General features: G+C 31.2%; 3 protein-coding genes across 3 annotated transcripts; 2 read left to right on the top strand and 1 right to left on the bottom strand.

The window, feature by feature from the left end:
- Window positions 1-4,649: 4,649 nt before the first annotated feature.
- On the top strand, window positions 4,650-8,064 carry TRIADDRAFT_51599 (uncharacterized protein; the record flags this gene model as incomplete). Its single annotated transcript, XM_002108529.1, has 4 exons — window positions 4,650-4,770; window positions 4,908-4,955; window positions 5,406-5,459; window positions 7,247-8,064. The coding sequence occupies 4 exons, from the start codon at window positions 4,650-4,652 to the stop codon at window positions 8,062-8,064; spliced, it is 1,041 nt and encodes a 346-aa protein (XP_002108565.1).
- Window positions 8,065-10,950: 2,886 nt separating this feature from the next.
- Window positions 10,951-15,225, top strand: TRIADDRAFT_51598 (uncharacterized protein; the record flags this gene model as incomplete). The annotated part of the gene is made up of 10 exons (XM_002108528.1): window positions 10,951-11,198; window positions 11,414-11,600; window positions 11,770-12,340; window positions 12,840-13,079; window positions 13,212-13,414; window positions 13,581-13,757; window positions 13,845-14,019; window positions 14,265-14,404; window positions 14,694-14,794; window positions 14,922-15,225. The coding sequence occupies 10 exons, from the start codon at window positions 10,951-10,953 to the stop codon at window positions 15,223-15,225; spliced, it is 2,346 nt and encodes a 781-aa protein (XP_002108564.1).
- Window positions 15,226-16,481: 1,256 nt separating this feature from the next.
- On the bottom strand, window positions 16,482-19,525 carry TRIADDRAFT_51597 (uncharacterized protein; the record flags this gene model as incomplete). Its single annotated transcript, XM_002107726.1, has 7 exons — window positions 16,482-16,625; window positions 16,745-16,802; window positions 17,014-17,069; window positions 17,364-17,450; window positions 17,798-17,834; window positions 18,687-18,724; window positions 19,466-19,525. The coding sequence occupies 7 exons, from the start codon at window positions 19,523-19,525 to the stop codon at window positions 16,482-16,484; spliced, it is 480 nt and encodes a 159-aa protein (XP_002107762.1).
- Window positions 19,526-22,716: the final 3,191 nt, after the last annotated feature.

Genomic DNA, 22,716 nt, shown 5'->3' with positions numbered 1-22,716 from the left:
AACGATTTTATAATCGATAGTCCAAACAAAAATTTATTAATGATGTGCTCTTCGTTTCGGTATCCACGCAACAGATTGAAAATAATGTTTTGAATATATTTCCAGCTAATGTAAAAGACCAAGCGATCTAGTAATCAAGATTCTGAACACCAATTTAACGCTGTACGCTTTGCCTTAGTATCCGAGCATTATGCAACAATTTATCAATACTAGAAATCATAGTTTAAAGTCTTGTAACAAATTATAAATTTTTACTATACTCCAATTTTCTATTACTTATTTAAAAATCTCTTAATCAACTTACTATGGAAGCATTTTTACTATTGGACTATATAAAGCTGATATTTTATTACCATGGAAATAGTCAATTGTAATGTTAGTACCCCTACGCATCCAAGTGGTAAAAATCTTCTTATGTTCTACTTTACGATATTAAATCCGTGTACGGATATACAGAGATCTGATATCATATTAATTTTTTTTCAGGAAATAACGAACTATGAATGATATCTGATCAAAATCAGGTATTTTCATTTACATTGAAATTTGCTAGTATAATCATCTGGTTTAAATGTATATCAGCATAGAATCATAACGTAATTACTTTCGTACTACGTCCTTTCAGAAATGAGGCTTTTAAAAATTGGAAATCGATCTTACTGCCAGAACACTTGTGTTTATGACGGCGGTACTGCTGTATACGCGTATCTGATTAATTTATTATCAAAATCGAACTTTAAGTTTAATGATTGATTAATTAAAAATGAAGGTAAGGTGCAACTAGTAATCCATAGGTAAACGTGAAATATTATCATGGCAATTTATCATCATTGACTTCAATTGTCATACTACATTTCTCTCTATTTTTATTCTGCCGTATTAGAAATTTACATCATTGCACGCATTTTCAAAAGCCATGCGTTTGCAGCTTGTGATCCACCTATTTACTGCACCACAAGTAAAATAAAAGTTTAAAATGCTTTTTTTAATAAACTTATCATACGGAATTGCTTACAAATGTTTATTCTTCTATACCATGAACATGATGTTTTAAAATGCCAGAAATAATAAATCTTAAAATGTAGACTTTGATTAGTAAAATATCTTTCCGTACAAAATGAATGCCGGAATTTAACTGATCTTAGGTGTCGAATTAGGAAATTTCTTCGCATCATATATATTGAATAGTCTTTCTAATTACTGAACTTGCAAGTTCAACCTGTGAATAAATTCCAAATTAGAAACTTATATCTATTGATTGAAAGATACAAGATTAGTCTATTACATTTGTGATTGAATTTTTTGACATACATCGATTTTAATAGCAAATAAATAATAGTGACAAGACCAAATACGTAATTCTAAATTAGATAGATTTGGGAATAGTTTTCTGCTATTTGGTTAGAAGCAATCAATAAATTGCTGGCATGAACTTTATATTGTATTTTCTAACAAAAAATATCCAGTAATTTCTTATCTTCTTATATGTATTATCTAAGAAGTGCAACTGTAATGCAATGCAATGAAGATCATATCCTGTAACGTGTAATTTCAATTAGTTCCTATATTTGGATGCTATCACTAGGAATGTTAATCTTGTTATTCTGTAGTTAAGGTTACGTTATTTCAGCTATTTACTATAAAAATTACCTAATCTAGCTAGATGACTGCCTAGATTTTGCTTAAAGTGACAATAATACTTGCATGAAAAGCTTTAAGAAGGGTAAGATCATAAATGAATTAATGTTTTTATGGAATGTAGCAAATTAAACAATACGATAATGCTTTTAAATTCTTATTATATTGCCAGTTTTACCAGTATCTTTAATCACATCACCACCTAAGTAATTCCTAAGTTAGGTATATAATTATTACGGTAAAAATCTGATAAATATGGATAAAAATCCAATTTAGTTAACTTTGATTGCAATTATTATTTTCTACAACAACTATGACATATCCTAGAGAAATAAAATAAATGCTCTACTTCATTAGATGATTAATTTTTATTAGTATAAAATTTATAACGATATGCCAATTGATGATTTATTGGCTAACAACGTTTCAATAACGCGAAAGCAAAGCTTACATTCCCAATCATAACTGCTTACAGTAATATATGATCGAGCTAAAACCCGACCTCGGCTATCATTAAGAGAATAGCTGGCTGCCGATGTTAAAATGGTGCTAGAGTAGGCTTAATAAAGAAATATTAGTAATTTTTATATCTCAATCAGAATGGTTTTGTGCTTAACAAAAATGCCAACATAAAAGAGGATTTTTAAAGCATTATAAATATAGAGAGACCTTCAGGCGAATATTTCAATTTAATATTATCAGCCTGCAATTATTTGGTGATGTTACATCTAAAATTAAGCTTATATGCATAGTTAAGAGTTGCCTAAAAGCTATTACATACAAATTAATCTCAAAGTTTTAGATCTGCACTTTTTAAATCTTTTATGAATTTGATTCATATCGTATTAGTCGCTATAGAACAGATATGGATTAATATTCAAAACCTGTCTAATTTAACTTCCACGATTTACTTGCCAAAATGGCATATGAAACTACAATAGATTATATGCGCGATAAGAAATATTCACGAATTGTAACCTTATTAATTATATGTTATAAATTGCGCGTATATTAATCGTAGAACTTGCCATGAAAATACATTCAGAACAAACTCAGTGGTAACGCTTTAAGCGCTACTTTATTGCATTCTTCTAATACGTTAGAATATTTAACGATATTTTACAGAAGAAATATTTAGAGGATAGCTGCAGTCTTGCATGTTAGTATAATTCCATTTTAAACTTAATAAACATCTTCCAACAACTTTAAATAGAAAACATTTATTGGTCGTTTACGAGGCAGAAGCGATACTTTTTTGCTTCGAAATTTTATTAAATTTATGCTATAGGCATTATAAATAATAAATCCAAGTACTCAAAAGCTGAAATCGCTTTATCAACTAAATATTTAATTTCATTAATCTCTATGCATCAATTAATTAGCATTTGCAATGCATCATGAATATCACTATATCCTTTTATTATAAATCTTCAATTTTGTAAGAAAGCAATGCTTGCCTAAGTTAAATAAAAACATGAAAAGCGATAAAAGGGGTGGGAACAAAATATGAATTGAATTATTTCGCAGATGCAGGGTTTCTGTCTTAGAATGCTATTATAATACTTTTATAGCTATCATCGTTTCAATGTTTTGTTTTATATTTAAGGCATAGAACTTATATTGAAATTCTTTTTTCAGCGTTAAAGAATAATTTAAACGTACTCGAAATCCGGTAATATTTGGCGCTAGCTATAAAATACCTAAAATAGGTTGATTGGAAAAATTTAATAAATAGAAGACAACTCTCACATAAATAACTCCGACCACTAGTAAATCACTTTTGCAAAGCTCGATTCAAGATTAGCTATTTAGTAGGAGATGGTTCCTGATGGTATATGGTGGCTAAGATATCGCACTTTTTGTATGACGTGAAATACATTAACATAGGCGCTTATTAAAGCAGCATTAAAACTAAGTTGATGGCAACTTCAATGGGTAGCTAGTCTAAATTACATCTACATCAACTGAATTAAATTCCATCTAATCTTATGACTCAGTTTAGTCAATCCAGGTGTCTGCAATTCCAATTTATTTTTAATGATCTATCAACAACCTAAACACTACATCAATATGTGGTATATTTTCCTACATCCCACAGATAAGCTTTGTTAAAATAAAATATTCAATATTTTTATGCTAGTAGTAAACTCTAACGTTGTGAAAGTTATAACCTATATTATTATTGATATCAATACCACTTGGTAATTAATACCTTGTCACCTGTATCTCTATTCTTAATAAAACTTTTTATTCTATCCAGCCAAAACATGCGTTAGAAAAAAATTAAGTGATGAGAATACTACACCACATACTTAAGCATATCAGTACCATGAATGCAGTCTAAAACAAATAGGCTTTGATTATTATATCTATACAAGAAGTTTTCAATCAAGGAAGCCTAACTCCACGCCCCTCAAGTCAGCATTATTTAATAGTGCAATGTCATATTTATCGGCTGATATCTTGTATCACCATAGCAACCGCTCATGTCATTGCGGCACCAACAGCTCTAGGCCAAGTTTAAGTGATTACTCGACGTGAACTCAGTTATTGACTTTTTTCCTACCGTTATAGACTTGCACTTGATTAAATTAAAACTGATGATAGTCTTTAAACTTGTTTAAAATCACTATTCATCGATCAAGATTCTTCATTGACGCCAGTGAACCATCACTAACAAGAATAAAGAAATCTTAAGATATATCATTCGGCGATCAAGTGGTAGAATATCGATTTTTACTAAGGAACGTCTATGGTTATTTTGATTGCTATATCTACTTCTTAATTAGAATTGGATTTATCTTGTAATACGCTAACCAAAGTTATATTGTGGACAGATCGAAGGAAGTCGAGGATTTATTTTTCAGCACACCTAAATTATATAGTATATAATATATTCAACGCGGATATATAATTATACCAAGTACATCAATAATTTTCCTGTCTTGGTTTTCATCTTAAAGAAATACAAACTACTTCATACTAGCGCTACATTTTGATTTGTATCTATAATGAGCCATCCAACTTCAAAGAAATTACCATCAACTACGATTCACTATCTACAGGAAGAGCATACTAAAACACTAAAAAGTCTACATGAAGAAATTGAAAAACTACAGAAGAAATGTTCGGGTATGTCTTATCTGAATCTTTTCGATACATTATCGCATATTATCATCATCAACATTAGACAACCAAGTGTCGACGTAGAAAGGTTGATAGTGGTCAGTAATTTAATTTATTTTCGTCCTATTTCTGCTTATATCTAGATCTAACGCTAGAATTAGCCCTGAAAACGAATACCGAGAATGAAAATAGTAAGTCATATTATTACTGCAATCCTATAAACTTTCCACTTCAACTCCATTCTACGAGTATATTCTTAATGATTGATGATAATAGCTTTTAAGTTATTATCCTCATCATTCGGGCTTTAAACTATACTACCGTATGTCCTGGCTAAAATATTGAAGCATTCACTGTTCGTAATCGCAAATGATATAAAATTTACAACTAACCTCAGTAGGATAGAAATTTAAATATTATTGCGGATAAAATAGACGAAAGCTGGCAAGTTGCTAACCACTAGCACGATCATAATTACTATATATTATTCAGATCTACAGTTTATCACCTTTGCTTCATCTTTATCATAAATTTTCTGATGTATTATCCAAAATTTATGTCCACGGTGTTAAAAGAGGCACTAATGCTGCCATCCTTTTCTTACTACACTATCCGATATAATGATGAAATCTATGCAACAGATTTGAATGTAGCAAAGTTATGCGAATCTAGAAACCGGAGTAGCGGTACATACAGTAAGAAAAGTCGAAGTGAAATAACTTTTAATCTAATCGCCCATGTATACTTAATAGATCATCATCGAGGGAAATAACAGTAAAATTGACAGATGATAGCTGATTACAGTATACTAAAAATTGTAAATGAAATCATTCACAAATCCATGTTAGCAGAATTATTTGTACGGTAGTTAATGTTGTTGGAACAAGATCAGTTAATCACTACAGAAGATGGAAGACATGAAAAATTAAATTTTTTACTTGTATCTAACTTAGCAATTCAGTGCCTACAAAAGGAGTCGATATTGCATTAATAGTATTAGAAGATTTTAAAAATTTCCTACATGGAATTAAAAACAATGTCAATGAATCATATCCGAAGTTGTAGTAGAGACTGTGTCTCAATCTACAATGGCAGAGGATAATTGTAGGAAAAATATTGCTACCCTACATTATATCGATATTGATGAGTATGAAAACAATCGCATAGTTACATTAATTTAAAATTTACCCCTATCTACTTTGCTTTATACCAGTGACATTGAATAATCTTATTGTACATCCTATGACAAATCACTGATGATTATCTGCGACAATATTAGAAAATTGATGAAGCTAATATTATATGTTTATTAACGTTACAGTTACAAGATTTCAAATGTTCCTGAAATTAATAAGAAAGATTAAGAATACAATTGTTAGAATTTCAGCATAAAATATTCAGTTTTTAATTGCATAGTGGAATATTTACGGTATCTACAATTCAGAGGGTAAAGCTCAAAATCTTAGTAGTATTTACTTCATAGTTCTATCCGGACGATTTACTTTGCGTAGCAGATAGTAATTTTTATACTTGAGACTACTATACTTTCCACGTAATAATTCGGTTTCTACCATCTATATTTCGCTATTGGATAGTCATTCTTTTGAAAATAGCTTGACTATTTATCTTCTTGAATATATATTACGAGAATACGGAAATAAAACCAAATGAACAATATAGTTAACTAGAAATATTGCTATCATTTTTACTGATTACATGTCACAAAATAATACCCTTAGGCAACTTGGACAGATTAGGACAGAAGTAATCGTAATAAATTTTAGTTTCTGTCACCTTCTGTATATTTCGCTGTCGGACAGTTATTCTTGAAACTAATTTAACTATTTATCTTCTTAAACTTATTTTCATGGGACACGAGAATCAAACAAAATGAAAAGTACTGTTAATTAGAAATATTGCTATCATTTTTATGATCCTATATATTATTTAAAGTGACCAATATCTATTTAAATCAAGCTACTAAGATCCTCTTGGCACGTAATTTTATTTGCGATGATAAGGAGTTTTGCATATATTAATATGAGCCATAACGCTCAAGACTACACATAATTTTAGGATAATAAAGTAACTTAATCTTATTCGCTATTGATAGGATAGCATATTAACGATGTAAATTCGGACACAAAGTAGAGATTAATAATTATTAGAGGTCAATGGCATTAAAATCTGTTTTCGAAGTACTGATCATCCAATCGTAGTGTGCATTTTTCGTTCATGATTGTGTTAGCTCCAGTAGTTTACATAAGGCCTGCTCGTAGCCGAAATCAATATAACGTATAGGCATATTGCTTTTTTATTCAGTTTATTTATGTTTATGTTTGATACGGATAAAAAACTTTCTTCAAGTTATTGCTAAGTATGGACAAACTTGAATTGTATTTCTATTTTTACCATAATAGAAGAGACTGCACAGTCGAAATCAGTTTTTTAAATTATGGATTTTAATTTCTTATTAATTTAGGAATTAGAAATCAACTGAAAGATTTAGGAGGAGAAAATGATCAATTGAGATCACAAAATAATCAATTATCACAAGATATTGCCAATAGGGACTGTATGATTGAAGAGTTCAAAAATCGACTTCACCAGGTCGAAGAGACTCATCAAGAAGCTATTAAAATGAAAGACGATAAACTTATGCAACAATGCAAAGAGTTAGACCTACGTAAAAAATTAATTGCTCAACTAAATACTCAATTGATCCAAGTATCAAACCAAGTCGTAAACTATCAGCCGGCTAATCGACCGATAATTTCACCATCTCCTCCGGCTAGTGGTGCTCCAAGATCTAGTAGTGGTAGGATGAGGACGATTAGAAAGACAACTTCATCTCCACAATTTGTCATGATTGACCATCATGGCAATAGCCGTGGAGATATAACTGCTAATGGTATCCAGAGAACGCCTAATTCCTCATCAGATCATAAAAGTGGTCCTTATAATTCAGGTGGTTTACGAAAGACGAACCCAAAAAATTCTAGTAGACGATTATCAGGTGATTATCACGATCAGAACTTTATTATCTACGATGATCACTCTGGAGATGTTCGGGTGAATAAAACAACTGTTTTACCACCCATTTCAAATGATACAAATTGCTCAGGACGGCAAAGCAGTCCGAGTAAAAGAAGTTCCATTGGTTCTGGTAGTGTTAATAATAATCATAAAAAGACATCAATTCAAAATAATGACATAGGCACGGTTATCGTTAATCCTTTAGCTGTAAATAATGCAACGTGGGATAAAACTATTCAATCTCCAACTAATTCAAAATCCTAGTAGCGTTAAGATTATTAAGATAATGTAATCAAATATACATTAAATAAGGATTAAATTGAGAATATAGGACGATATAATGTCGTTAATGCGTTGTTATCTTTCATCAGAGGAATGCACACGACGTCTGATTGTGACTCTATAAGAAAGGAGTGGCACCCCTATTTTAATGAAGTCCTGATTTGATTTAGTTCGAAATATAAAATCTATTTAAATCATAATTTTAAATTATAATACCGCTACCTTCATAGCTAAAAATTATAAAATACCTTATTAAAATTGTTGATATCATGTCTTAACATCATTAAATCCAAATGAAAATAAAAATATGCAAAGTTTGTAACAATAAACTACCGGACGTCATTTGTTGGTTAGCATCAAGATTCCTATATTCGCTGGCTACTATAGTATTCTTCGTAACTGTAATTATATAATTAAAAGCATGCTAGCCTATCAATTGTTCATATTTGGAAAGGTAGTATGGCCTAATAAGATTGTTTTTTGTATTACAGACCATCGATAATACTCATTTACGAGTGAGTAAAGAAATATGATTTAATAAGATTTCGTAATGTAATTATATGAATCGGCAACATGCTATAAATTCATGAAATAACTATCAAAATGTAGCTCAACCGATCTACAGTCAAAATCTGTTTAAAAATTTCGACGTTAGTCAGAAGATACATAGGACAGTTTCTACGCAGCTTTACCAGTATAAGCACAAAAGTTTGTTACTACACAAATTCGTAGCCTCTTTATAGCTAGGTAGCACTGGCCGAGAAATTTTGGATTACAATGAAAAGATTGAAAGAAATTTACACCTAAAACTACAATAGTAGTGAACGATATCTTTATAAGACAGCAGGCAAATTCTGACGATTAAAATTGGGTCTGAAACACACACACACAAGGGCAACGTAGGCTGTTGCTGAAATTTAATGAATATATTGTATATTGCACTAATAATGTCATCAAATATGATGTTACTCTAATAATTAGATTTCCTGTACTATGGCCAGAAAATTGTGGTAACTTTTCTTACATTCTTTGTATCCCCATTCTCTGCATACATAGAAAGTCAAGATAGTAAAGCTACACAGATTGTATTGATAACACTAGATTTTTATGTGTATTAGCTAGCATCACAAAACACTATCGCTTAGAAATCGTCTTAATTTGAAGTATTGTTGACAAAATGACGCATAAAGAAGACTACTAAATTCAATTTTAAGGCTGTTACGGAGATTGATTGTGAAAATGCTGCTATAGTAAAATATTATGGCATAGATTAGAGAAGCAAAAGCATGAGTGATGAATGCTCAAAAGTGAATAAAACAGCGGGAGGTATGCCATGATCTAAGTATAAATTTTAACTGGATCGATACATTAATTGCTCATTACAGAGAGAGAGAGAGAGAGAGAAAGTAGAATGGACTTACTTCGACTTTTTGCAAATCGCAATATATAGGATTAGCGCTGATAGATTAACGTTGTACAGAAATCGTCTAATACATTTCTACAATATAAATACGTACAAAAAAGTGGATATATTTGCTTATGACTATAAGAATTAAATATATAATATATAATGCGTGTTATAGGACGAGCCACGACAGCACAGGTGCATATACAATATACATTTCGTCTTTATTTCTCCGTTACCTTGCCACTTATTCATTTTCTGAATAAGCTGTACACATGTTAGTGTAGCATATACGTATATGTTATCAGATTAAGTTAACATGTTACTCTGACATATTGGTTGGTATAGCATTGGCATAGTGGCAAGGATTTTAATAGTAGAGATCACTGATGGCTAATCATCTATAGTTTGTACTAGCAAATCAGCCATTTATCAAAGTCTTTCATTATTTTGCAAGTACTCCTAAAAAGAAATGAATCCTTCTTGTCTATAACAAAGTAGTAAATCCCACTATCGCCTATACAGTATATCCTATTTATATATTTAAACTTATAAGCAGAAATAGATTTTTTTTTGTCTACAATAAAGTAGTAGGTGCAGTAATCGTCTATACAACTTCAGCCTGTCGCATCATATTCCTATAGCTTTAAAATATACTGGCAAGATTGTCAAGGTTAAAGTGCTCTTAACACTCCGACCGGAGTCTTTTATCGCCTATTATATATATACAATCTCAGATGTTGACGAATTACTTCTTATGGCCAAAAGGCTTAAATCCTAAACATAATACATGTCTAACATGGACCTGAATAGACTAACAATTTATATTGATACCCTTTCCCACGAAATAAGCAATTGAAATCTTGTTAGCACATAACGTGTCCAAACATGATCAAGTTTATTATAGCAATTATGTACAATCTATATCTGCAATGTTGATCCAACATTGGACTCGATGGCTAAGACATTTCTGTACTAGATAGTTCTAGATCCATTACCATGGTTACTATAGCAACAGCACTTTGATGAGTCATGGACGTCATCGAATCCTATAGTAGGCCCTTATAACTAACGATTGCGCACGCGTTGTTGTCATTACAACGCCGTCAGCTTCTAATGCATGATAAATTCTTGTATAATTAATGAGTTAGAGACAGTAAAAGCTACCAAATAATGACAAATACAATTAATCAACTAACTCTCTAGAAATAAATACATGCTAACTATAAACTATAACACTATTTGCTCATATATAGAGGGCAAAATTGAACTTGCATTAAAAGAAATCTAGGAGAGAAATTGGATTGCCTATCTACTGCTCATTTTAGACGAATACTATAAGATGTAAAAGAGATTTAGTAATTGGAAAGACAGCTATGAAGAAATAAAGTTAAATTCTTTTAATCACTAGGAAATAAAATTCATTTTTCCAACACTTGATATTACTGGTCACCGGCATCATCATGACGTACTTATTAGGTAGTAAAGATTGCTTGGAAAGTTTAAAGCAGGATGTTTTAGATATGCAAAGCACCGTCCTGGAAGTCTTCGATCGCCTACATGAAAAAGTTCATACACCATCATGGAAATTTCCTGATCGTATGGCCTGCGATATTCCAATTGATGAATTATTGAATATTTATCGTTTCTCTAAAGAAAAAGAACATTCGCAGATGTCTCATATTGTCCTTTTTGAGTTGGTAATCGATAGGTAAGATTCAGCACCAAAACAGAATGAGCTAGCCATTTGTGTAAACGGACATCCATAATTAAAAATAATAATATTGTTGATAGAGCAAAATTATTTTCAGTCTAACGCAATAAATGTCGATTGTACTTCATCAGTTTTATGGCCAATTGTTTTTAACATCAAACGTGTATTTACCCTGATTGAATACTATTTATTTTATATTGTCACAATATCAGGATGCTATTATTGATGCAAAGTTTAGCCTCCTACTCCGATCAATTGATCGATGCTGAGGATAAAAGTAACCCTAGTCGACGACAAAGTCGGGTTAAAGCTTCTGCAGCTTCTGTTGGCTTAGTAGTCAAGAAATATTGGAATAAAGTGGTTCATTTTGCCAGGACTTATCAACAAACACAAACGGAGGTAAGATTAGAATTGTAAATTTTTATAGGTTAAAAAAATAAATGATAACTAAATTTCGAACTTTCTATAATATACATTATCTAGCTTGATTGAACACTCTGCAGATTGTATATTTTCTCTTAATTAATCTAATGCAGTGTTATCATTGCCTTAATCCTACTAATGATAGCTTAAGAATAAAAGCCAAACCATTGAACGCCTTGGTCAAGAGATTGATACATTAAAGGAAGAGTGCCGTGCGCTACGTCAATCAGCAGCTTTACCTTCATTTTATAATGTTGATTATGAATCTGAGGAAGATGCTGAAAATTCACGTCCTCGTCGACCATCGAGTGCACCAGTCAGGAATCCTCGAATCACTCATGGAAAAGTTATGGAATCAGCTCGTCCAGTCTCCTCATTTCGTCCTCATAATGTAACCGATTCGCAAACACAAACTATCGAGACAGCATTTCTACCCTGTGAATCCTGCTTAAGGACACAATGTTGCTTATGCGAAGTGGGTAATACACTTTTGGAATTATGCACAACCTACGAATTGCATTGTTCATTGGTGAAAATTCAACCAATGATGGAAAAAGTCCTTGATAATGGCACAACCCTATCACCTTCGGATATTAGCCGATGGGCTAATGCAGAAAGAAAAGATTTAAAATTGCTTGGCCGTTTTATACAAAATTTGCATGGCCAGATTGGACCTTTAAGGGCAGAGTTGGGGACAGCTAACGAAAAAATTCGAGGTAAATCGGTCACTTTTCAAACAGTATTCAAAGCTAAATTCAAAGTTCCGATGTTTTACTATATACCTTTAAATATCATAAAAAGGTACTTATATTGCTTTCGACGCAGTACCATTAAATTGCCTCTATAAAATTTTTACATTGAACAGTATTAGTACAAAGCTAAGATGTATTTTTTGAGTCTCGTAATTGATTTATTGGTATATTGATATTTAGTTATGATAAAAATTCTCATACGTGCTACTAAAGTAAGATAGGTTAGAATAGATCTTCGGCTTTAAAATCAGTTAAAATAGTTATTAGCTGCCTAATTAAGCCATCGTGAATTCTAAATTGTTTATACCATAAAGTCTTCCAGTTACCTTTGTACTCAATTAAGATGTAAGACTTGTAAGCCTCGGTTACTATTAGTTTACCTCAAGTTATTAAAAGGCACTTTTCAATTTAACCTAAACAAAGAATACTTTTAAAGTAGTTTGACATTCTTAACAATTAATAGAACAAGCTGAGAAAATTCAACATCTGGAAAACCTAATTAAAGATGGCGAGCTTGAATTACAAAAAAATAAAGCTACATATGAACGAAAAGTTGACGATCTAGAGCAATTATGCCGAACAGCGGAAAAGGAAACTCAAAATGTACAAACCCAATTGATTAGAACTAGGCAAAAGTTTCAAACAGAATTGGACAGTATTCGATCAGAATTAAAGAGAGAGCAAATTATTTGTAAAACATTAGGTTTGTCAAGCATTTATCTTTTACAAATATAATTTCATAGCTAGTTTTCAATCCTAAATTTTACGGCTGAAGTTGATTTGATAATCGAAGAATTTGATTTAATTTTCTGTCTACTAACTTTTGCTAATATAGAGATGACTAATACCGATTTAAGAGATAAAGTCACGAACGAAATGAATAAAGCGTCAAAAATCCGTACTGAAAAGGAAAAAGCTGAAGATGAAATTGCTAAAATTATGGAAGAATATGAGAAAGCTCAAGAAGAATTAAATGATACTAGCTTAGCATTAAACAAAGCTAAGGCGCACAACAGAACCTTGCTTAAGCATGATGAGGTCAGTTAAGACTTATACCACAGTATACGACATTATTACTTTAAATCGTCTTACTCCCATACAAATTGCGCTAATCTCTTATATTTTACGAAGGAAAGAAAGCAGTTATGCAGTTCACTGACTTACTAATGAATCTCTATGTATGGTTATGATCGTTATATAATAGGTTTTGAGGGGCAAGCACGATGCTTTAGTTAAAAGAGTTGATGAATTAGATGAAAAATGTGAGTCATTACGCGATATGTTGACAGAGGCAGAAGCAAGGCGCGATGAATTAGCGACCCAATTAAGAGATAGCGAAGAAGTTGCTGACCGATTGCTTGGTGAATTAGAAACAAAAAGGGTAATTATTTTGCTAAGGAATTAGATGGATTATCTTACTGTTGTATAATCCATTTGTAATTAACTATTATTCAATCTTTCAAATTAGCGTTTAATTAAAGAGGCTATGAAAGAGAAGGAACGATTAGAAAGAAATATTGAAGAGTTGTATGATAGCATTAACAAGTTACAGGAGCAAGTCGATGAAGGCAAACAACACGAAAAATTATTATGTATTCAACAACCAGTTGATGAACGAGGATTTCTTAATTTACTGGAGAGTGGTAAGATACTCAATAATTTCTCTTTTTGCTTATTAATTGCTTTAATTCATTAAATGCCTACCACTCGAAATTTTTCATGTTGCGATTATGTCTGTATTTACAGGGATGATTAGTCATTATAAAAATATTAATCCATGATTGAAAGGCATAATTTAAATAAAATTTCCAGTCGTCGATGAAGTCTATTAAGTAATTGCTACATGTAATCCGTCTCAATGAAATATTTGATTATATTTTATGTCTAGGGGGTGTCAATGATCTAGAAGAGCAAGTTAAAGCCAATAATATTCGTATTATGTTACTACAAGAACACAATGAAGAGCTTCGACAGTCATTAAATAAAATGATGGAATCCGAGATTGATACACCTCCACCATCAGGAGAGGTAAAGCCATCTACGTTAAAGAACTTTTTAAAATGGGATAAAATAAGTTTATCACATCCCAACGGCCTGCTACTTATGAATGCCTGCAATGAGTGCTATAAAATAGAAGGCTTAATATTATGGATTAATTAGCAGTAATATCATATTCTTCTTCACTTACTTTCAGTAACTTAGAATGAGAAATTAATTGTTTTCGTTGCTATCTACTAGTTTCTCTTGTATTAGAATACTTTAGAATAGATGCATGTATTGCTCTAATTTGATTTCAATTTATAATTGCATACAATAGTTATCTCCTCAAGTATCTCTATGGAAGAAATCGGGTCTTGCAAAGTTGCGAGCTGCAAATAGGAAGATCATGACTCAGATGGCTGTTATTGATGCCTTAAAGTAAGTTGATGATATAATTTGTCCTATACCAAATATATAAGCAGGCATAATATGTTCAGTACTAAGACTGTATGGGACTGTTATATCTCAATAAATTTAATACATATTGTTATTATCATCTCGCCAGTACGCGCAAAGCAAATAAAGAAGAAATACTGAGAACATCGCCTCCACAGCGTTCTCCCTCGCCAGATCGAGCCTCACCAAAAATTGCAGTAACGCAGAGTCGTTTCCCATTACCTCCAAAAGGTGGACTACTAGCCAGATCTCAAAGTACTATGTCAAGACGAGATAATAATAACGTCAATAATCATAATGGTAATGGAACTACCGTACGTTGGGCTAGCGGTAGAATTAATGGTCGAACCAATTCCGATCAAGAATTCGTTGTTAGGAAAACCACAAAGCGATTGACAACATCTGAAGGTTAAGTGTAGCTAAGGGTTGATTTAGCCACTCTTAAAATTTATTATAGATAGATTGTATGACAAGGCAGCCATCTAACTTCAAAAGCAGTAGTTACGGAGATTAATGGTCAAATTTATAAAGGTATAAATGGTTTTTGTCCAAATTTTTATCTCAGACAGTATAATCAATAAATGATTATATTGACTGTTACGAGGATTATAGCACAATAGCGTGAAATTGTAAAAAATTGTTGAAAAGTAAAAAGCCTAATGTAACTGATGATGTTGTTAATAAGTTTATATCAGTATCCGATATAAAATAGAACGAAATGCAGAAGATTTTTCGAAATTTTAATGAATTATTTATAAAGTATGAGACTAAAAATTAATTTGTATATGGCGATGTAATATGCATTTTTTGATGCTTTATTTGTCCATGTTACGTGTCGTGTACAAAGTGTTATCGTAAAAACGTTTCCATAATTGCTGACAGATTGTTGGTTTCGTTATATCGATGCTCTTTTGTTATTTATGTTTCTTTGATCAATTTCCAATGAAAATAAATTCATCTTTTACTTACACTCGATAACAATATTTAAAAATATTTTTATTTTTGCTAATTAGCTGTTCATGTTTTTAGTATGGATTTGAAATTTTAATAGAACAATTATGGGACTGATTGTTATCGGTAGATTATAACCTTTGTTTTCAAACCGAATGCCTTTAATATAGCAGCATATACAGTAGACTCATCGGGTATTCATTTCAGTCTGTTGTTAACGTGCATATTCAAGTGAGCCTATCTATTAGTATAATATATAATTATTATAGGAGGAAAATTAATTTAGTTATCTGGCTTAACATGATTACGAAAATATTCAATTAATGTAGTATTTATGAAATTGGGTAACATTATATTTTATAAAATTGCCATAGGATAAGCAGCACAGAAACTTAAACATTTCCCAGTGAGGATCATTGTTAGCTGGAGTTCTGTATAGAAGCATAATCAAATACTTTATCTAGCACTGCAATACTACAGTAATTTTATACATCACTATTAACATCATAAATATTATTTTGTTTATAAACAGGTAGATTTGCAATATTTTTTAGATTCAATAATAACATAGTGTACAATTGTATTTGTAAGAAATTTCTACAATTTCATTCATGCTTGTCGAATTTTATACAATTTAGACTGCTATTTATCCTTATGATGATGGAGAACTTATTTCTAAAGGTAAGGTAAAGTCAGGGACATTCGTATTCGCGCCGGATTAATTTTGTTCTTCATTTGTTTGCCCTTTGTCTTCTGTATCTTCATTATCATGGGGATGCACTGGCGGGAGGATATCATCAATGATTTGTAATAGTTCGTTGCTTTCTTCTTCAGAAAAACGTTCCTCAGTTTCTTCTATAATCTATTTCATTGAATATGAGACAAAAATATTATATTAATGTTGCGCCTCTATCTTTTGTACGTATGGATTATATATTCATAAGTCTTATCGGCTGTATTAGATCTGAAGGTTTCATTTACCAGATGAAGTTCGACAAGTGAAGTTGGTCTCTGATTGAGTAACATTAACTTTTCCGCTCTATATACGTAAAAAACGACATTTATTTACACGTGCCTCTATCATGGTAGATATTTAATTTATATTTAGGTGTGTAAATCATTTCTCATGATCATAATAAAACTAGGTTTGTAAAAAAACAAATTCAATCGTGATTAAAGCAGCTTTGGTTTAAAAATCTAAACGAAATTAAGTAAACTCCCTTCTGAAACAGGTTAGTTACAGGTCTTACTTTGTTAATTTGAATTTAGATATGGCCAGCATAAAGTCCTTCATAATCTGTTCGTTCTATCATGATTAGTAATAAAGAATATTGATAAAGCTAACAGGATCCTACATTTCATACACTTCACAACGTATTAGCCACATAAAGAGATCCTACTTGCACTGAACATGGCGTATCTTGAAGATGTTTGGTTACCTAAATTTGTCATATTGTTAACTTAGTAATAGATAAATAGGTAATGGTAACTGGATAGTACTGTAACTGATATCCAAATGAATATTAAAGAATTGGTTGTTTGTTTAAGTTAATATACGCGTAGAATCCATTACTACAAGACAGAGCATATGATTACTTACTTCATATGTTACCGTGGCTAAGTTTTCTGGCACGTATTGTGTTTGTTCGGCGATTGCTTTCTTCTTTTCTTTTAGTATCGCCAATACCTACAAAACCATGTATGAAAGATGATAGGTCGATAGCCATTAATAATTATCAACATAAAATGAGACTAAAGTTATTTACGATACGCTATAACGTGACGATTCTTGCCGCATCTGTGCAAGCTAACGAAACACGTATTTCGTTTAATGCCATAGTTGTATGTCAATGCGTATAAAAGTTAAGGTGCAGGCATGTAGTGATTTCGTTATCAACATCATTAAATTGCTACGTTTATTGACAGATATCGAAATATCATCGCAAACTAGTGTATTCGTACAGATACCACATCGAATTAAAGATCGATCGATTGATTTGGTGTTTGAATATTACCATGACATGATACTCGTACCTCATAATTGCTTAATAATCCAGCATTGCCGTCTAACCTATGATTGAATAAGGTGATAAAAGAAGCAGATAGCGATTATACATTATTATTACTTCAAGGGAATTATTGGAATGGCCATGCAGCATGGCGTACGTACGAATTTAAAAAATATATACCGTATTGATAACTGATGCATGGTGAATATTATAATTTATAGTCGATGCATGTTGTATAGGATACATAGATAAGAGTTATTTCAAGACGTTGAAGATTAACTACTGACGCAGATCTATGAAATAGCGATCGAACGGAAGGTATACGCGTAAAATAGTAAGAATCATTTCTAATTTAAACATATCGCAAGCTACTTGAAAGATTGCTATCAACATTCATACATTCATAGTCACTATTTAAATTGCCTTATTCAATTATAATAACGTAACGCCTATCCACTCTGTTCTCAGCATGTAGGATTGTCTAATACGTTATTCAATCTTTTAGGGCGTCTGGTCTGTGCTAAGATTAACATACGCGTATACAGTACATGCATAAGACTGTGCTTTAATCAGCTAAAGTTGCTTACACTTGCATCCTGGCGTTCTTTGGTAATGCGATTTGATTTCTTCTACACCGTTATTATTTCTAAAGAAGCCACACAAGATGAACGAATAAATCAATTAGGTTAAGAATTTGATTATTTGAGTAGGGAGAGCTGCAGGAAATTTGGCTCTACGACGAAAGAAATAGCAAACTTACCTAAATCACCTGCAAGCTGCAACTTTCAAAATAGTTCCTCTAGTAGCTCCAGCTCCAAGCACCAAGAATGGCTGCAGGCACTAGGCAACTGCTAGGGCAACTGCAGTGTCCACTGTCCAGTCAAAGCTGGTGCAATATAGATGTCATGACTTACATATTCGTTCCAGTGTAGAGTAGAGACTTTACACGTTCCTATAGACATTAGTTTTACACATCCCTAAGAGTACTATACGTGCTGTAGGTACTATACACTAGTATACAGTACTGTACAGTGTACAGTACAGTACACAGAACTACAGTACAATACTACAGTATACAGTACTGTAAAGTACTGTACTCAGTACTCTACTATTCTGCCGGCTCCGGCCGAAGGCTAATCACGGTGGTAAAATTTTTTGTGCATTTATATATATATATAATAAAACGTTATAGATATGCATTTATATAGAACAAAACGTTATAGATATGCATTTTTATAGAAAAAAAACTTTATAGATATGCATTTATATATTACAAAACGTTATAGATATGCATTTATAGAACAAATATTTATAGATATGCATTAATATATAACAAAATGTTATAGATATGCATTTATATAGAACAAATCTTTATAGATATGCATTTATATATAACAAAACGTTATAGATATGCATTTATATAGAACAAATCTTTATAGATATGCATTTATATATAACAAAACGTTATAGATATGCATTTATATAGAATAAAACGTTATAGATATACATTAATATAGAACAAAACGTTATACATATACATTGATATAGAACAAAATGTTACATATATGCGTTGATATATGCATTTGCAAGACAAAAGTTCTCAAGGCTGAAAACTTTGTTACAAATTATTTCAATATTGTAGCAACATTCAAATCAAATGAGTATCGAAACGCTTGATATTATATGACATAACCTCATGCTCCTCGAGATTTTCGTCGCGAAGTGCTCTGATTTGTCCACATAGTGGATTCATATTCGCTAAAGGACTGCTACATAAAATTTAATTGGCGATTGAAGCAAACTTGAGCGCTCCAGTATTTTTTAAGTCTAGGCCTTCCAGTATTTCTGTCTAACATTTAATTTACGCCATATAGCGCACATCGTATTTCCCCAAAAACGTCAAATATGCACGTTGCATAAAAAATTTCCCTTCTAATCTCTATCTTATTCAAGTAAGAGAAATTATTTACCTCTATTCCACTTCAACATTTAGAGTTCGTAATAGCCCTATTGAATAATGTAGGAGGCAGGAAAATGTACAAGTAATTAAAGTTCATATAAAACTAACTACTGACTTCTATTCTCTCTTTATTGCTTGCAAAACAAAAACTTCCATATGTGCTTCGTTCACATTTATTAGGTAGAAAGTGGATCATACCGATACAAAGTTGACAAATTAGCGTACAAATCATTGCTGAAAACACCCTTATGGGCATGAAATTAAATGTTAATAAACATCATTAGCTATCGTATATTCTTTGATCTAAATTGGTATAATTAGAGTACGCATATGGTACGAGATTGATCATGATGAGAACACGATATGATCTTAGAGCTCTCTTGTAAGTTAGGTATCTAACGAATTCACTGACCCGAAAATGAATCCTTCTTTCAATTTTAGATTTACTAATGACCTATAGAGCATTATTTCTGGTCTCGATTTGAGTACCATAATACTTACATGCATAATAAAATAATGATTATTTTATTTTGCACTGTCTACGTCATGATCTGGAAATTATTTTTGTTTAAATAGGAGGATGATTTCGTTGCATACCAAATCGATGTTACTAGCGATAAATCGAGATATCACTGGAAAGCATGCCTTTTATTTTAAAATTCTTACGATGGTTATTGTGCCATCTTGATGGCAATATGAATATTGGCCGAATGACTATCCCATCATTCTTCTCTTTTCAAATGGAAGTTTACAATAGTAGAATAAGGATTAATTTCATTATAAAGATAAATGTTAATTGCTACAACTTCCACGTCATAATGATAGTAATAGTTTACTATTATTATTCTGAAAGGATCTTGTTTACGGTGATATTAGCTAGTGTTTATACGTTGAAGATGATTTGGATAGGATGATTTACCCGCGTAAATAGTAATTGACTCGATTCGTTTTAATCCTTAGAGTTAAATCGCGGTTACAAGATAAAATAATGACCTACAGAAGTTATGATTTTAAAATTCTGTCATGAAATAATGGTAGCTTTACGATTGGTTATTGCTATCGGCCCTATCTAGATCAATAAGAAATTTTTGACTAACGAAACGCTAGCAACAAAAAACAGTTTAATTATATGCGAGATTAGCAATTAATAAATACTCATAAAAGTATATACGCATTATTGAGCAAAACTAAAACAAGGGGTATTCTCTAATAATTCGTTTAAGAAGAAAAGAAATTTGATCAGAATATTAGATTGGACTTAGTCATACATAATTCACTTCCTCCATGAATAAGGGAATATATTATTGTTAAATTCAACTATAATCGAACTATATTGATAAATCAACGAATCATGGGCGACCTAACCACCGGAATGGTAGCAGTCGAAAAGATGGTTATTTCTTGAATATAAAATGATCTTAATGTACAGATAATAGTTCTGCATTCAGGAAAAAATATTATTAAGTAATCTTAATTGAAATAGCAATTGCTGCACGTCATACGCATCGTTAATTAATGATTTCTTACGTAAAATTGATCTTTTAAATGGTTATTTACTTTTCATTGGCAACCAATAGATAAATATCAACAATATTATAACGTTTCAAAGATTCCTAGATACGAATTCTATTTATATGTAACGTACAAGTAATTGATTTATTTATAAATACGGTAGCAGATTAAAAAACCCTGCAGATGGTAAATATCAATTTTTTAGCACTAAGATACAATTTAAGTAAGCAAATGCTGTTATAAACTAGCTATTTATCCCATCTAAGAGATTGATCTATTATCATTAATTCGATAAACAAAATACATCTCAAAGTGGATTGCTTCATAACCCATTTGGAGTTATTAGAAATGTATAGAGAAAAAATTTTTCAACACTCGACGTATCGTTCTATTGTTATCACATCGGAGAAAATATTAGATTTAAATATCTACTGACATCATCGTATTTTAAGTATCAGTAGTAAGTAGCATGACTGATGCAGTTAAAATGTTTATATCTAATTTCAAGTATTATTAAGATATTGACTCTTTGCATTGTTGATTTAATATCATTATTTTAGTGATATCGTCACACTGGACTGACATAGATGGATAAGAAAATATAACTACAATATTGCTATGACTAGAATGCAGAAAGAGATAAAATCAAATGATATAGGGAAAGAAATTGTACAACAAAATGATGAACTAATGATGGATGAAATCACAAGATTATATGAATTAGATTAGAAAATCTTTAAATTAACTAGAAGAAAATAGCATTCAAATCATGGTCCAAGATTTATAAATCTATTTATCACAATTTACAAAAAAGCTTGATTGAGTATCTGACAAAAAGTAAATTATTGATTAATATTCAACGCCTACAAGGTAATGCAAGACAAGCTAAGCATTGAAATTCTCCTTTGTTGATTTTATTTCAAGTGCACAGGTGCTGAAAATCGAATTGAATTTATTTACATGAGAGAGTGATTAGGCGAGCTTGATTGATTAGGATATCGTCGAATACAAAAAAACTTTTTTGAAGATCCTTCCATCTTGTATTGAGAATTAAGACGATCGCAATGCATAATATGTTGATTCAATATGTATACTGTAAGAAATGATATCTATCATGATCATTCTTGTTTAGTTAATAAATCTTATCTTGGTAGTATTATCAAATTTTCAGAAAAAGTAGCAGAATAAATTCTTACTTATTATACTATTGATTTTATATATCTGATCAAAAAATCAAATATTATGGAATCGCATTGTCTAGTAGTTCACTTTATAGGATAATATAATGAATTACAAAATTCAAGAGACCTAATGCAATATCAATTATAACAAACATGCAACTATGAAATAGGAAGATTGATAATTATTGTAGTAGCTATAACCCACTTCTAAATATATTTAGTTTCATGGTGATCGATCCTATATTTAGCTAGGCACGCCAATTTTAAGGCGTTGTTGCAAAAATGAAGATA

This window comes from Trichoplax adhaerens, genomic scaffold (genome assembly GCF_000150275.1).
Source record: "Trichoplax adhaerens TRIADscaffold_1 genomic scaffold, whole genome shotgun sequence".
Lineage (NCBI taxonomy): Eukaryota > Metazoa > Placozoa > Uniplacotomia > Trichoplacea > Trichoplacidae > Trichoplax > Trichoplax adhaerens.
This window is presented reverse-complemented; position numbering and strand designations above follow the sequence as displayed.